This window comes from Penicillium subrubescens (genome assembly GCF_028828155.1).
Source record: "Penicillium subrubescens strain IBT 31985 chromosome Unknown utg000004l_segment0_segment0, whole genome shotgun sequence".
Taxonomy (NCBI): domain Eukaryota; kingdom Fungi; phylum Ascomycota; class Eurotiomycetes; order Eurotiales; family Aspergillaceae; genus Penicillium; species Penicillium subrubescens.
The window spans coordinates 2,955,217-2,968,676 of NW_026643154.1; the positions used below are offsets into that span (position 1 = coordinate 2,955,217).

Sequence of the window (13,460 nt, forward strand, 5' to 3'; positions counted from 1 at the left end):
GGCCAGTCTTAAAAAAGCAATCTACGAACTGCCACATTGAGTAGGGTCTCAGAAAATTAGAACTAACTTTGGTGGTTCTGTGGGCGATCTTTTAGACCTGCTTGACCCTAAACTTTGCAGAAACCTTAATTGAGGAGCTCGCGCTGCGCCTCCTTCATTGTGTGACGGCATTCTCAACCATCTTCCTTAAAGCCGATTCATTACCTGAAAATAGTTATATCTTCGACTTGCCATCAGCTGATTGTGCTGGTTACAAATGTATCTCTCTTGGAGGTTGATAATTGGAAACCAATCTGATTATTTTGGGGGGCGTAAGCTGTGAATGGCCCGGACCCGGCGGTAGAAGAAACAGGGTCCACTTTATCACTGGACCCTCTGGGGTAAGCTTTGGCCCATTAACCTAATCTGGCAATTTGGAATTGTCCAGCTCAAGCTGCGTTCGCGGAAAATTAACCGGCGGATGGGGCAGTGGCTATGCTTTTAGCAAATTAATTAATCCAACATCTTTGGTTGGGCAAAGCATAGATTAAGATTTAGCACGGTTAATTAATCAAAACCCAAAATGCTTCACTAAAAGCACCTTGTCGTTGTTTAGGAAGCCACGCCATGTTTCCAGTAAGACCGTGGCTTTAGTCGCGTGGTTCAAAGCAATTAGAGTTAACGTCATGGTAATGAAGCATCTAGGCCGACAAATTAATTCAATTCCCGTGGTTAGAGTTAGGTTCAGGGTTCTTAAGTATAAACGGGACCATAAATAGGATCGGTAGGGAGCTCTTTTCTCCAGTTTTCTATCACAAATCCATGAAACCAAGAGAGACGTACTTTTAACGAATCGCAAATATGATGAACTTTTTAAGCACCGCTCTTCTTTTCTCTTCTTTGCCCTTGATCCATGCTCAGTCTGGGAATGGCGTGCACACCATTGATGTCGGCGAAGATGGTCTCAGCTTCAACCCAGCTTCCTTGACTGTTGCTCCGGGTGACAAGGTCGAGTTCCACTTCTACCCACCGGATCACTCGGTCGTTCAAGCTTCGTTTGCAAACCCTTGTCAGCCAATTAGCAGTGGGGGTTTCTTCAGTGGATTTTTCAAGACAACTGAGGAATCAGTAAGTAGTTCGAATTATAACGAGCCAAAGATATGCGGCTAACACCATCAGAAAACCGTTTTCACGCTGACCGTCAACAACACTGACCCCATTTGGTACTACTGTGGTGTGCAGGGACACTGTCAGGCCGGCATGGTTGGAGTCATCAATCCTCCGTAAGTGTGCTTCAAACAAGTTCCAATCGCAGCGTTAAATTTGAAAAAAAAAACATCGGTTAACTCTTTGTTCCACTACAGCTCCAGCGGACAGGATACTCTGGACTCGTTTAAGTCTGCAGCCGCAAAGGCTAAAGATACTACCGTGCCGGCAAACGTCTTCGGTGGTGTTGTGGGCAATGCCAGCAGCGGAAATACGAGCAGCACAACTACTGGCACGGCTACTAGCACAGCTACTTCATCGCCAAGCAAGACAAGTGCTACTACTGCTACCACAACCAATGCGGCTAATACTATGCACACTGCAGGTGACGTCGGCGCTTTGATGTTGTTGGGTCTGTTCTCGTGGCTTATGATGTAAGCGTTTCAATGTGGAGGACACTGTCTCAGGGGTGAATTCGTGATCACGGTCGAGACTGATTCAAGTTGCCGGGTGGTAATTTAATCAAACCAGTACCCTTGATGGATTCATTATACTCAAATTGAAGTTGTGATTGATGTTTGGATATCCAAGACAAATTACTCCTTTAGGACCTAAAACAGGGTCTATAACCTACTCCTTCCAATTGACAGAATATTTCATTGCTTGACATCATACGTGAAGAACAGAAATGTGAACATATTCAATTCATTTGTAGTCTAGCTAGCTCTCCCAGAGATTTTAAGGAGTTATGAGATTATCTCATCTCCCTGAACTCAGAGCCATGGGTGGCGTCTGGCGTCATTTCCCCACAACCACTCTAGCTATTATTTCAACCGCCACAATGATCAGCGGCCCGCAGGGAAGTAAGCTTTGCTCCTGGGCTCCCACCCGAAGCCACAATACTCCGTATCCGGACGTACGAATGAGGATTTTCTCTACGAATGATTTATCCTGGATTTGGGTCAACTTTATTGAACTGTCTTACATGATATAGTCTTTGTAACACTATCAGATCAATTCACCAGGTTAGCGATTCTTGCAACTTTACCGAAGGAAAGTAAATTAGAACAAGTAATACCAACAATATCTCCACCACAGAATGATGGAGTGACCGCTCAAGCTATGTACAAACTTCTCTATCACTTGGTCTCCAGCGTCCAGATGCTAGAGTTTGCGGTCCACTTCCTAAAATAATTCTTCCCGGCAAAGTAGAACAGGAAGTCGAAGGAACACCAAAGTACCGTGAGACACATGTTCGTCATAATAGCAGGGAGATCGCAAGATGCTTCGGTCCAAGGGGTGATAAAGGCTAAATCCATAGCCCCAGAGGTTCTTGTTCACTGTGATTGCGACGAAGATGGAGCCAACGGCAGACTTGTAGCTGTCAACCGTATAGGTGCTCGCAATGGTGGGAAGCGCAGCTACCTGAATGCCGGCACAGGTGTAGCCGACAATGACAGTTACCTAACAAAGATAGGTGTCAGTAAATCACGATTGAATACGTATAAGGAGCCAAGGGCTAGAAGAAGAGATGTAATGTCTCGAACATACCCGCCAGTCCCAAACGTACTCATACCCAAACGCGATGATAAAGTTGCCCAAATTCGCAATCAACACGTAGGTTATCATAGCTGGCAAACGCATTTCCGGCTCTCTAATTCCACGGTTTTTCTTCGTGGCTCGCATTGAAATCCAGTCAGACAGAGGCCCACTTGTGGCTAGTCCAATGATAATACCCGCGAGAAGGGCAAAGTTGGTGAATCCAACGCTCTGGCTAGACCAATTGTAAGGGGGGCAGCCAGGGCCTGGCTCTGAGTGACATTGACAGTCAAGAAACAACTTGCCGACCATGATACAAGAAAGGCAGCGTAGTGGACGATTGAGTAAAGGTGTAGCTTCCAGGAAACCCAGAAGACGAGCTATAAGGACTTTGCCGAGTCCTTGCCAATCACGTAGACTTTGAACTGACTCTTTGATGGATAGCCCATGTGCAAGAACGGATCGGAAGACTCATCAATGTGTTCTGTTGTCGTCCTGAAATTGTCATTCATTCCTTTCACTGCTGCTGGCTCATCACTAGTCTTAGTAGCAAGATTCATGTCGGCAGGCTGGGCTATGCTTTGGGTCTCTGTAGGCTGGAAACGATGCCATTTTGTTTCTGGGAAGAAGAAGATGCCTCCAATCACTACAAGCGCACAGCCATGTGCAAGAACGGATCGGAAGACTCATCAATGTGTTCTGTTGTCGTCCTGAAATTGTCATTCATTCCTTTCACTGCTGCTGGCTCATCACTAGTCTTAGTAGCAAGATTCATGTCGGCAGGCTGGGCTATGCTTTGGGTCTCTGTAGGCTGGAAACGATGCCATTTTGTTTCTGGGAAGAAGAAGATGCCTCCAATCACTACAAGCGCACAGCCATGTGCAAGAACGGATCGGAAGACTCATCAATGTGTTCTGTTGTCGTCCTGAAATTGTCATTCATTCCTTTCACTGCTGCTGGCTCATCACTAGTCTTAGTAGCAAGATTCATGTCGGCAGGCTGGGCTATGCTTTGGGTCTCTGTAGGCTGGAAACGATGCCATTTTGTTTCTGGGAAGAAGAAGATGCCTCCAATCACTACAAGCGCACAGCCTACAACATTAAGCCACCAGAAGCTACACCAGCCCACGTGAAGGGCCAGGACACCAGAGATGCTTGGTCCGACCTGTATTCAACAGATATTAGCGTTCCTGCAAGTTCTCGATTTATTATCGCAGTTGTTGCTCACCATGAAGGATCCAAAATAGAATGTGAAGTATAGAGTGTTATAGAAACCTCGTTCGTGGAGGAAAACAGTATCGGTAATGACTTGTGGCGAGAGTCTATTATGATTCACAAGTCAGTCTTGCTCGTTGCAAACGCCAGTCAGTGTAAATGCTGCGACGTACCTCACATGGTCCAGCACTGAAGCCATTGAGGGCACAGCTCTCAGAAGTCTAATATCTTTGCAATAATGTAGAAAAGATTGTTTGTGTTGGATACTTGAGCGTATAATTTTCCAGCTTCAAGTCTATATCCTTACTCACTACCTGTCTTTTCCTACACATATTTCCTATCTCGTGGCCGCCATTTCCATTGCAGCCTGTATGCACATCAAGAGACACATGGCATTGGCCATGGGAGGGCTCCCAGTCCTTGCAATGGCCTCGTCGTCAACAGCTGATGGTGATCAGTTCAAGGAGTACACCATTAGTGCCAACAACATTACTGCAAAATTCATTCCTAATGGTGCACGCCTGATGTCTTTGCTTGTACCTGATCGATCCGGCAACTTGCAAGATGTTGTTTTTGGCTATGACAATCTCAAGGGCTGCCGTGGTGATAAGCCCCAAGCCAAGACGTCGGGCTCAGATTTGAAAAACTTCCATGATAGAGATATCTCCAAGTTTGCACGTTCTGGCCAAGCCAGTCCCTGGAATGGGCTGTTAGTATATCTATTCATTTGGAAAGGGGTGACAAGGCCATACAGCACGGATTGATGGATCGGACAATTGAATAGACCTTGGGTTCCCTTAGTAGCCAAAGCTTCATCGACTGTGGTCTGATCCAAGTCAAAGAAGCCTGTGAACCCGTGATTTCCTCCGATCAGGGTTGGCTATCATAATATCTATAATTAGAGAATTCAAAGAGATGAAAGAGGATAAGTGAAACAAGGCGGATCATCAGTAAAGGTCCCAGAGAGGTACAAATGTCGGTACCTTTAGCAATTTCCCATTATTTGTGTTACACTCTACAAGTAGCCGAAAGTTTTGCGTTGGGGAAAACGGCCCATCTTGTACGCGACTATGAGTTTCATGATCATCCATTCATCTTTATAGAGTCCGATTCTTCATTGTTAATTTTTCTTTGGCTATATTCAAGGTATTCTGGGATTGTTGCGTGTCAGGTCTGAGGTGTTAGATAGAATTGTGGACGAACCCCTGCTTCAAAATGAAAGTTCAATAGAGAAGATAGCTATATATCTATTCAACAGGATCGAGAGACAGAATTTAGGGAAGTATTACTTGTCATAATAACGTTGACCCACACCTCTCCGCATTTCATTTGGGGCTTAATAATACTGTAGAATTCTCGAAACTGTTCGCATCTCCGTGGAGTACTCCTCCACAGGCCACAGCGTTGGTGGGGGATGACGAGGCCCGGTATATTTGCTCGGGGCCAAAGGCGTTGAGTCAACAAGCATGTGGATGCTCATGTTATTTGAATCTATTGGCTTAGTACTAGAATTTCCTTCGCTTATTTAACCGCGGGCAGCATGGCTGGCTAAAGCTTGAACGATTCCGGCGATTCTAGCTGTGGGCTGGTTGATATCCACACGGAGTTGGTACGGTATGGGGTTGTGGGGCGGCATATTGACAAGCGAACACACATACTACATAGTTATTGAAGTCTGATTCTGGTCTTGTTCGCACCCTCTTTTTCTCAGATGCCAGACTTAATTGCCGTTTCGGAACCCCGATTTTGGGTGCACTAATACATAGGACTTTCTGCAACTTTGATGCCGAAATTCCTTACCGAGGGCTATGCTACGCGCAGCCTGGGCGCCACTTTAGCTCAAGTTCGCCTGTTGTCGCAAATTCATGCAAATTGCGATGAGCTTGGATCTATAGTAGTCTGAGAGTGCCCTTGAACTTCACGAAGGGGATTTAGCGTATCTTGCATCTTGTCATATTGAATCTCTGATGGCAGCGCCATGTAGCTTAACAACTGAAACAATTGAAGAGTAATTGAAGAGAATAATCGGTTTACCGTCACATTCATAATCATACTATTGCATGACTGAAAGAACGATTATCCAAAGCCAACTAAACCCGTCCCACCCCTTCTTACGCCTTCACCTTGAAAGACTGGGGCTTGGGCAGAGCCACAGGGGTATCACTACGCTTGACATTCGTAATCAAATGATCAAACGAGGCCGAGGTAGCAACACGAGGCGTAAACGGCTCAAAGTCCCACAGATAACCCAAAGTCCGCAAGATAGACGAAGCAGAGTATGAAACAGTCTGCCCATCCGAGTTGGTACCCTTCTGCTCAACAAGACCCTTGCCAACCCATGGCGAGATCAGCAGAGTAGGGATACGCCCACCGAGACGGTTGAATGAGAAAGTGTACTTCTCGCCGTTGGGCGCGGTCTCGGTGTAAGTCAAGTTATCTGGGCGTGCGGCCAGGGGTGGGGGAACGTGGTCGTGGAAACCGCCGGTCTCGTCAAAGGTCAGGATGAAGAGGGTTTGATTCCACTGGGGCGAGGCGCGGAGTGCATCGTAGACGTTCTTGATGAATGTTTCTCCGTCGGAGATTAGGCCGGTTGGGTGCATTGAGTTTGTGCCGGTGCCGCAGCAGGATGGATCGATGAAGCTGAATTCTGGAAGGGTGCCGGCTTTCGCGTCGGAGTAGAACTTGGATAGTGGGACGGCTTTGTCGGTGTTGCCGGAGGTAAAGGTCCAGTCGAAGAAGAAGGCATCTACCATGCCGGTGTTTGTGTAGTAGTTTTTCCAGGTGTGGTTGGTCTCGGACAGTTGCTGGAAAATAGAGCGCTGGGTTAGGCCGTGGACATCGGAATCGAATGAATCGTCATTGGTGCCGTGGCCAGCGGAAGTTCCAGAGAGGACGTAGGCCCGGTTAGGGTTGGTAGGCTAGGGAATTTGTTAGTCTAAGAGTAGAATATGTCATTAGTGTTGCTCTCGCTATCTTACGCCAGGGTGGTCTGAGTGCCAGTGATTGAAGGTCAGATAGTTCTGCACCAGGGAGGTCAATACAGGCACCTCATCCTCGGTGTAGTAGTTAAGGACCTGCTTCGCCAGCGAGGTCTTATTCACGTCATCACCATAGCGGCGCAGCTGCTCGTGCACGAAACCCTGCTGGGGAGGAGTGAGCTTGCCACTGGCAATGGCGGCATTGTCAGGAGTGAAAGTCCCATAGAACTCGATGTTGTTGCCGGTAACTGAGTGATCGGGGTCATCCAAAATAGAGTCAAAGTCCTTAGCAGCACTGCAGACCTTGCCCTGCGTAGAGTCGGTCAGGTTGTATGGATTGCAGTAGGGGCCGTTGTTAATAGGGTTCTCGATACCCTTCAGGGTCTGACCACCCAGGAGATTATCCAGGGAGCGATTCTCCATTTCGAGGATGACCACATTCTTGATATGGCTCTTGAAGTTTGTAACCGAAGAGCTTGAGTGGGCAGTGGCGTGACGCTTTGGAGGAGCAGCAGTCACGGCGGCTGCAAAGGCCAAAAGGCCAAGGAGGGCGCTGGGATTCATCTGGGATCTGGAGGACTCGCAATTTTCGAATTCAGATCTAGCCAATGACTTCAAAGTTCTATATCTTCAGGTAAAATTGCTTGCTTCTTATAGCTCCCGCGATCCCCCCTGCCTTTGCGCAGGGGCGGCCTTCGTACCGAGACGAAAGAGCATCTCGTCGTCGCTGCGTCCCACGTGTGTTCTCAAAGCTCACCGTCTTGTGCTCGTATCACAAGGCTATACGAAACATCACGGAGTTATTCCGGGCACTCGCGCTGCGGGTTTCATCAACTAGTGCGACCGCGGCAACACTAAAGCTCTCAAGAGATGCCCAGTTGGGACGTAGCCGATAGAAATGTAAACCATCCGATTGGCGACGACGTGTGGACCTCATAGATCGGACCTCACGATTCGCGAAGATTGACAGGTACACTGCTGCAACACAGGCACAAGACGGCCCGTTTAGGATGTTGATGCCCATTGACCATGAAGATAGTGGGGGGTGAACAAGCCGCTAACGCTTAGTTCTGGGCATCGGCGTGGGCCGTGACGAGTGATTCCGAGCCGGTCTCCGAGTCAAATCAAAGCATCCACATCCTGCACGAGTGGACGAAGTGGAGGGCGAGTGGTGGTGGATGGCTTTATGCTAAATTACTTCGGTGGATTTATGCAGTTCACATTGGCCTTGTCAGCGGGGCACGCCAAGATTGAGTTTACATCCTGCTTGAGGTGGAGGGCATATTCATTCCGGATCTCGCTGGAGACTGTCGATCATGCAACGTTTCTCGACCTCGCTTGGAGAGAATGATGGGATCTCGCCATCATCTAATCTTCTTAGCACTGTTTGTTGCGTGTGGGCGGGATATGCCGAACTGGTACGCGTCTGAATCTGGGTACTGATCGGCACGCGTGATGCATCAAACTGATCTGATTGGGACTTGGCCTGCTCTAGCTCACTCGACATACAGGATTGTCTTGCTTAATGTAAAGAATCTCGTATACATTCCGATATCCAGGATAATTCAATGGTCATCTGGACATAATGGTACGGACACAGTCGGATCATGCAAATTTTAAGAGTAATATCAGTCACCTGAGATCATCCACATGATGAGCTCAAGGTAACTTGACCAGCATTGCACAGGAATCACCCCTTGGGCAGCTCACAGTTATTAGTTCGATGGACAAGGTATCGATACCAGACTGCGAAGAGCCAAGATATTTGCTTCACGGCTAGAATCTTCCCCAGACAGATTGGACATTAGGACCTATGAAAGGGACTGTTCCAAGATATTGGAGAAGAAGAAATTATTACAAAGTCCCAAAGTCCCAAATCGAATTTAAAGATGTAAATACTAAAAAGGTATAGAAATCCCCTGTCCCAATCATGATCTCATAAGAAAAGTGCACTCGGCAAACAACAAATTCAACCCAAAAAGGGTGAAAAAAAAAAAAAAAAAAAAGGCTAACCACTCACCCAGCCTGCAATCCAATGCGTTCTATTGCAGAAAGTCCCACCCAAGTTCCAAAACACTTTTAGGTATCCCCAGAACAGAAAAGAAAACCGAAGCACCCCGCGCCAACCCAAGCTAAGCCAGCCAAATCGATCCACAATGAAAGAGAGGAAAACAACTAAGAAAGAAGATAGGAAACAATCCTGCCCAAACCTCCGAAAGGCTTTAGACAACATCAGACTCAAACTTGAACTGTCCCATCGACGCACCCAACGTATCCCACGGCACAGAAGTCGGTCCCAACCAATTCTGCGGATGCAAATGCGACCCGAAACTAGAGTGCATTGTGGGATCACTAGACGAGGACGCGACAGTAGGGACGGGCGAATTCGCCTGTGAGTGTGGATGCGAGTGGGAAAGCATGAAGCTGTCCGGCATGGTGAGTGAGGAGAGACTGGGTGCCAGAGAACTGAGCATTGATTGTTGTTGCTGTTGTTGCTGGTGCTGTTGCGGTATCGTGTGGGCGTTGATTTGTGCTTGTATTTGGAGTTGGGATTGGAGGGGTGTTTGGTGTTGCTGGGTTTGTTGGTATTGGGTTGATGTTACGTCGCTAGGTATAGTGTTAGTCCAGTCCATATTAATTGCATCGGATGATGGGGATGAAGGGGAATTTGGGGGAGGGTGACATACATGATCTGCCGCACAACGGGCATAGCCTTACTGCAGAAAGTACTTCGTACTGATAATGAGGCAAACATATCCAATGCTTTGCCGAGAATCTCTTTCGTGTCGTCGAATTCAGCTTGATTCTCCGGGTTCATCAGGCCAACGGCCAACACTACCGCGGCGTGGAAGGCATGGAAGCTACCCAGACCACTGGTATACCACCTATACGGGGCGAACTGTGGGTTCTCGAGGAGAGACTGGAAGATAGATAGTGCGGCCTTGGCGGATGCCATGCACTTCCCGCGAGCCTCACACGTCTCCGATGTGATCTCGCCTTGCAGGAATTGGCAAAGACTGGGTCGTAGTAGTAGGAGGAGTAATTGGTGGATGTGAGCGTAGAGGATATTCAGGTTTGCCTGGTGGTGTACCGGCAGTGGATCACGGGATGTGTCGAGGTTATACCTCGCATCGCAGAGCTCGCGGATTGCTAGGACTTCTGATTCTAGCTGGGAGGTTGAGAAGCGGGACTGCGGGTATGTGAAGATAGATTCGCAGATGCGATTGGAAACCTTGTATAGGCGAGATGTGAGGAGGAGGAAGGTCATTTGTGTTGGGCGAGTGATGATTGGGGAGGATGGGTCGGAGGTAAGAGAGAGGCTTGGAGCAGTTAGGAGATCGACATCATCAACGTCAGCAGGTGGTTTTACATCCTGTGCGTGCGGTGTCTGGTCGAGACTACCAAATGAGGTGTTCTGGATGGTATAGAGCATCATGAGACCGGCCCAGACACGACGACGCTCTTCGCGCTCGATGGGGCCTAGGCTGAACCGTTCAGGATCCAAGTGGCAGCCCATCGAGATTGCAACGTGATGCGTAAAGCCAAGCAGGGTCCAGAAGGGGAGACCCCGGTGTAGCCGAGCATAGCTGATGAGAACGAGAGCTTGGAGCGAGTTGATTGAGTGCCGGGTCATGACACCGTCCGCAGCCAGGCAGCGAAGCGCTGCAGATCGGTAACGTGCCGAGAGCACTTTGATATTGCGGCTCACTGTCCGCTCACGGCCGAGATCAGCAAGAAGAGGATCATCATCGTTCAGAGCGCTAACTGCAATAGCAAGGATAGCGAAGAGTAGGGCCAACCAGGCTGTTGAGACACTGCCTGGATCATGACAGAATTGCTGATATTCGGCCTCAAAAGTCAAGTCGTGCAGAATGTGGAAGACCTTTCAACATATCAGTCATCATCCAAGAGAACCAAATTACTTTCTGGCTTTAGCTCGAAGAGGGAAGAAACATACAGGAGAGAATACTCGAAAGTACACTTCTTTTAGAGTGTCACAATATCGTCCCGGTGGGAGAAGCGCCAATAGCTCAGCCCTAGAGATACTTCCATTACGTGCAAGTGGAATCTGCAGATCATCATCATCCGCGATGTCCGCATCTGAGCTCCGCAAACACTCCGCAGCGGGGCTTTTCGCAACCACAGACTCCCATTGTGAGGCAAGTGGGACGTACCGCACATGGCCCGAGGGCGATGTGTGTAGAGTACCAACATTACCCAGCAATGGGCTCCCCCACGCCTCCAGGGACGCGCCCAACTCAGACTCAGAGAAGCTGCCCGTAGCACTGGTGGCACCTAATGGAGACGCCGCACCCGCTGGAGTTCCCGCCTGTGAGTTGACCTGTTTTTGAAGAAGGCCCTCAAGATTGCGGATACGTGCGAGTAATTCCTTTTGGACTGTTGGGTCCGCTGGAGCAGACTGTTCTGATGAGAGTCGAGGCTGACCCAGGTAGATGCAATCTTCGGCACCGAGGCCACGCCGTACACAGGTCTGGCAGGGTCGACCATCTCTTGAACAGCGGATCTTTCGTGTGCGACATGCCTGACAACTGATTGGGAGGCGTTTCCCTGATGAACGGGATGATGAAGCCATGGTAGGGCTTCTGGGTAGAGAATGTGTGCGAATGTGGTAGACCCAGATGTAAAAATCTCTGTGGATGACTCTTTTGGGAGTTGAGATACACAGACGAGAGGATTATCGATCAACAATGATCGTTTGGTTCAACAAGCGATGGCGTTGGGATGGGTGGACCGGTGGCAGGTGGCCGGTGGCTGCTCGTAATGCTCCAGTTCTGACGTGCCCACTTACCCGTCCACTGGGTCTAGATGTGGAATCTGGGTTCTGGACTGGGTCGGGATCTGAAGATATAGGAAGAAAATTCTGTTTCCAAATCCACCACGGGCCTGACAGGTGGGGGAAAAGAGGAAAGGATAGAACCTTTAAGGTTTTGTTTTGAAGGGCGAGATCGACTGGGGGATTCGCGAGCCATGCGTCATGAAATTCATGTCAAGTAATTTGTACATGTCATGACAATTCAAACTTGCACAGGCGTGATTTATAATTTAATAATGTTTTTTTAAACGAAATTCCATGGTCAGCCAAAATAGGTAGGAAATACAGGGTTGCCTCCGAAGTGATGGCCGACGAGAGGCAACGGGCAGACCCTGATGGGTTTAGCGCGACGAAGGGCTGAACATTTGACAACACCTCACCGTTCGCCCCCTTTGCAGTCGGATAATTGGATAGGGTAATGAGAGACAATCTCTCGGTAAAGACAATATGCCGGCCGCACATAATGAATAAGAAATGAATAATGTGGAAGAAAAAAAACAACCATGCAAGCCCCAAAATTCCAGAACCGTGCAGGATTCCAGGAAGAATCCCAGCCCTGCATGGAAGAAGAGACTGGCTGATGGACTGACAATAGCGCGGAGCGCCCGAGAACTAACTAAGTGGGGCACATGGAATGTTTTTCAGTCTTCTAGAAGGTCCAAGAGGGCCCGCCGCATCCGAAACTTGAATCAAGGTTTTCATGAGTTATTTAGAAGTGACTGGTTAAAGGGCGCCTCGTAGCTTCCGACAGTCCTTGCTAGTCAGATAAATAAAGTATGTGCCAGCCTCTGGCTTGGGAGAACTAACCTGTAGGGGTTCATAGGGCCAACTTCCGAAGAATTCCCACCATCCACGCTATGCAGAATAGGGTACTAACCTTCCTGACAGGCATTGATAGAAAAGCAATAGTATGACGGATCCCACCACCATGGATGGAACATTGCAGACATGCAACATGGCACTTTGTCAACCGTGCTCAAGACCCGCTCAACCGTCTTCTAGAAGCTGATCTTCGGCCCGGGGGAAAGGACGCAATGAAGCACGGTGTCTGGTCAACCCCTGATTTGCTCGATGCCATACAGAAGAGACTCCGATCATCATCCCAAGGGAATGGATGAGCTGCGACATGCGATGCGAGGAGTCAAGTGCTTTGGCCCTACAAGGGCATGATAGGGTGAGGATGCATGCATGACTCGGGGATTCGGCTGTGAATCACGGGAGAATCGGCAAGAGATATATCAAGGCGATCCCGAAACAGTGAGGTCGGGGCTTCAGGATTGCCAAGACGGGAGGAATGATGCGACGAGGACTTCGCTTTACAGTAATGCGATTGTCAGCGACTCGGAGGAATTTTCGGGGTGTATCTATGTGTGTTTTGCCACAAGAGGTCCAAGCGACATTCAAAGAACCATAAGTGGTCAAATACGAACGACGATGCGTCGCGCCTAGTATGAATCAGGTCAAGTGCGAGCTAAGCCACTTGTGGGAGCGCCACAGAGTCAACACTTTTTCCTTTTTCTGCGACTAGCGCGAACTAACGAACTAGTCCAATAATCACAAGGCTATTCTCAGATGTGAAGCAGCACTATATGTTAGCTCGCACAGATTTTTTATTCTTGCAGGTTCCTAGTTCCCCAGAAACGTCACTGCCTGTCGTGGTACCGAGTCCCTGGGACTGGCTACTGCAGCTATGGCCAGTGGGAAAATGAC

General features: G+C 48.6%; 5 protein-coding genes across 5 annotated transcripts; 2 read left to right on the forward strand and 3 right to left on the reverse strand.

Annotated features, from left to right (window-relative positions):
* Nucleotides 1–802: 802 nt before the first annotated feature.
* N7473_006098 (cupredoxin domain-containing protein) lies at nucleotides 803–1,833 on the forward strand. Its single transcript, XM_057152038.1, has 3 exons — nucleotides 803–1,107; nucleotides 1,159–1,262; nucleotides 1,344–1,833. The coding sequence occupies exons 1-3, from the start codon at nucleotides 841–843 to the stop codon at nucleotides 1,621–1,623; spliced, it is 651 nt and encodes a 216-aa protein (XP_057009843.1). The 5' UTR covers nucleotides 803–840; the 3' UTR covers nucleotides 1,624–1,833.
* A 537-nt stretch (nucleotides 1,834–2,370) lies between these two features.
* On the reverse strand, nucleotides 2,371–4,137 carry N7473_006099 (MFS transporter; the record flags this gene model as incomplete). The annotated part of the gene is made up of 7 exons (XM_057152039.1): nucleotides 2,371–2,649; nucleotides 2,737–2,996; nucleotides 3,155–3,320; nucleotides 3,383–3,535; nucleotides 3,598–3,888; nucleotides 3,952–4,045; nucleotides 4,112–4,137. The coding sequence occupies 7 exons, from the start codon at nucleotides 4,135–4,137 to the stop codon at nucleotides 2,371–2,373; spliced, it is 1,269 nt and encodes a 422-aa protein (XP_057009844.1).
* Nucleotides 4,138–4,363: 226 nt separating this feature from the next.
* Nucleotides 4,364–4,702, forward strand: N7473_006100 (galactose mutarotase-like protein; the record flags this gene model as incomplete). The annotated part of the gene is made up of 1 exon (XM_057152040.1): nucleotides 4,364–4,702. One exon carries the CDS (start codon nucleotides 4,364–4,366, stop codon nucleotides 4,700–4,702), a length of 339 nt encoding a protein of 112 aa, XP_057009845.1.
* A 1,347-nt stretch (nucleotides 4,703–6,049) lies between these two features.
* Nucleotides 6,050–7,480, reverse strand: N7473_006101 (phosphoesterase superfamily protein; the record flags this gene model as incomplete). The annotated part of the gene is made up of 2 exons (XM_057152041.1): nucleotides 6,050–6,856; nucleotides 6,917–7,480. 2 exons carry the CDS (start codon nucleotides 7,478–7,480, stop codon nucleotides 6,050–6,052), a joined length of 1,371 nt encoding a protein of 456 aa, XP_057009846.1.
* A 1,658-nt stretch (nucleotides 7,481–9,138) lies between these two features.
* N7473_006102 (Zn(II)2Cys6 transcription factor) lies at nucleotides 9,139–11,510 on the reverse strand (the record flags this gene model as incomplete). The annotated part of the gene is made up of 3 exons (XM_057152042.1): nucleotides 9,139–9,523; nucleotides 9,604–10,799; nucleotides 10,875–11,510. The coding sequence occupies 3 exons, from the start codon at nucleotides 11,508–11,510 to the stop codon at nucleotides 9,139–9,141; spliced, it is 2,217 nt and encodes a 738-aa protein (XP_057009847.1).
* Between the last annotated feature and the right edge of the window lie 1,950 nt (nucleotides 11,511–13,460).